Source organism: Poecilia reticulata, linkage group LG8 (genome assembly GCF_000633615.1).
Source record: "Poecilia reticulata strain Guanapo linkage group LG8, Guppy_female_1.0+MT, whole genome shotgun sequence".
NCBI lineage: Eukaryota > Metazoa > Chordata > Actinopteri > Cyprinodontiformes > Poeciliidae > Poecilia > Poecilia reticulata.
Window position 1 is genome coordinate 27,207,948 of NC_024338.1, and position 1,639 is coordinate 27,209,586.

The 1,639-nt window shown below is 43.0% G+C and overlaps 1 protein-coding gene across 1 annotated transcript in view; it reads right to left on the bottom strand.

Annotated features, from left to right (window-relative positions):
• The window catches only part of LOC103469471 (CASK interacting protein 2), a 54,752-nt gene that overhangs the window by 11,847 nt on the left and 41,266 nt on the right, over positions 1-1,639 (bottom strand). The window contains exon 15 of the mRNA XM_008417166.2: positions 340-586. Coding sequence (XP_008415388.2) covers positions 340-586 — 247 coding nt within the window. The remainder of the gene's footprint in view (positions 1-339; positions 587-1,639) is intronic.

Genomic DNA, 1,639 nt, shown 5'->3' on the forward strand with positions numbered 1-1,639 from the left:
ACCAGATTAAACCAGGATTACACCAGATTAAACCAGGATTACACCAGATTGAAACAGGATTACACCAGATTAAACCAGGATTACACCAGATTAAAACCAGATGAAAAACAGGATAAAAAGTAAAGTATTTCCAGTTAAAACCAGAATAAAACAAGAAAAAAACAGAATTAAGTTTTTTAAACCAGGATAAAACAAACCAAGTCCAGTTAAAGGCAGAACAAATCAGAACTGAGTCAGAACATAGACCAGGAGGTGAAGAGGCCTTTAGAAACGCTGAGCTCACATTGATCATGTGATCAGCTGATTACATCAGAGCCGCCATCTTGGCGTCTCACTGACCGTTCCGCCTGCTGATCACCTCCACGATGGACGGAGGGAAGAAGCCGACCCGGTCCGTTCCCCGCTGGCTGTCGTGGATGTGGCCCTTCCAGCGCCCGTCCAGGTGCTGCTCCAACACCTGTAGGGGGCGACACCGAGCAGCTGGCATGAAAACACCTTCAGGCTGAGCAGGAGATTTGGGCTGACAAGCAGAACCAGAACCAGGCTCCTGCAACCAGACTGTCTGGTTTGGTTTTAACCAGAATTTCTCAGTTTATGAACCATCTATGCAGCTACAAACAAGATGGTTTCTGCTGCAGAACCGGTTTAGTTCTGCTGGATCGTCTCAGAGTCCGAATCCTGGACCAGGACACAATCTAGAAATGTTTTTCTAGACCAGAGGTCTTAGGGGTTGTCAGGTTTCTGATTAGACATTATTAATAAAGATTTATTTATAATTTACCTGAATTAAAAGGAGTAAAAGTATTGAATTGAGATGTTGTTCCGAGTTCCACCACAGGGTGGCGGCGCTTCCTCTGCCGGTCCCCACAGAAACATGAAGAAGATCACAAACGGTAAAGATTCTAAATTTGTTTTACTTCTAGCTTAATGTTCACCAAGCACGTGGATATGATCACCATAAAGCCTTTATCATATAATATTTGTTATTCCATTAACCAGCTTCATGTAAACTCTGCTTAGAGAAGCAAATAACTGTTCTACTCTGTTAGCATCTTCGCGCTAGCATAGCCCCGCTAGCTTAGCAGCTAACTGTAGGTGTTTTTAATGTTCTTTTAGCTCTGCTGAATGAAACAAGATGGAAAATTATGAGCTTCTCTCACAAATGAACATCCAGTGAACAAAAATCTGTTAAATATTTTAAAAGTTCTGCATTTTTACTAAATAATTTGTTCATGATGGAATTATTAGGCCATGAACTTTGCTAAGTAATAAAATATAAAACACAAATAATAAATAATAAAACACAAGTAATACAAACGTGAAATAAAGAGGTGGCAATTATTTGTAATGGATTCCAGGCTGGGCTGCACAGTGGTGCAGTTGGTAGAGCTGCTGCCTTGCAGCAAGAAGGTTCGATTCCCGGTCTTTCTGCATGGACTCTCCATGTTCTCCCTGCATGGTGGGTTTTCTCCAGGTACTCCGGTTTCCTCCCACAGTCCACAAACATGACTGTCAGGTTAATTGGCCTCTACAAATTGTCCCTAGGTGTGAGTGTGTGTGTGCATGGTTGTGTGTCCTGTGTGTCTCTGTGTTGCCCTGCGACAGACTGGTGACCTGTCCAGGTGACCCCGCCTCTCAC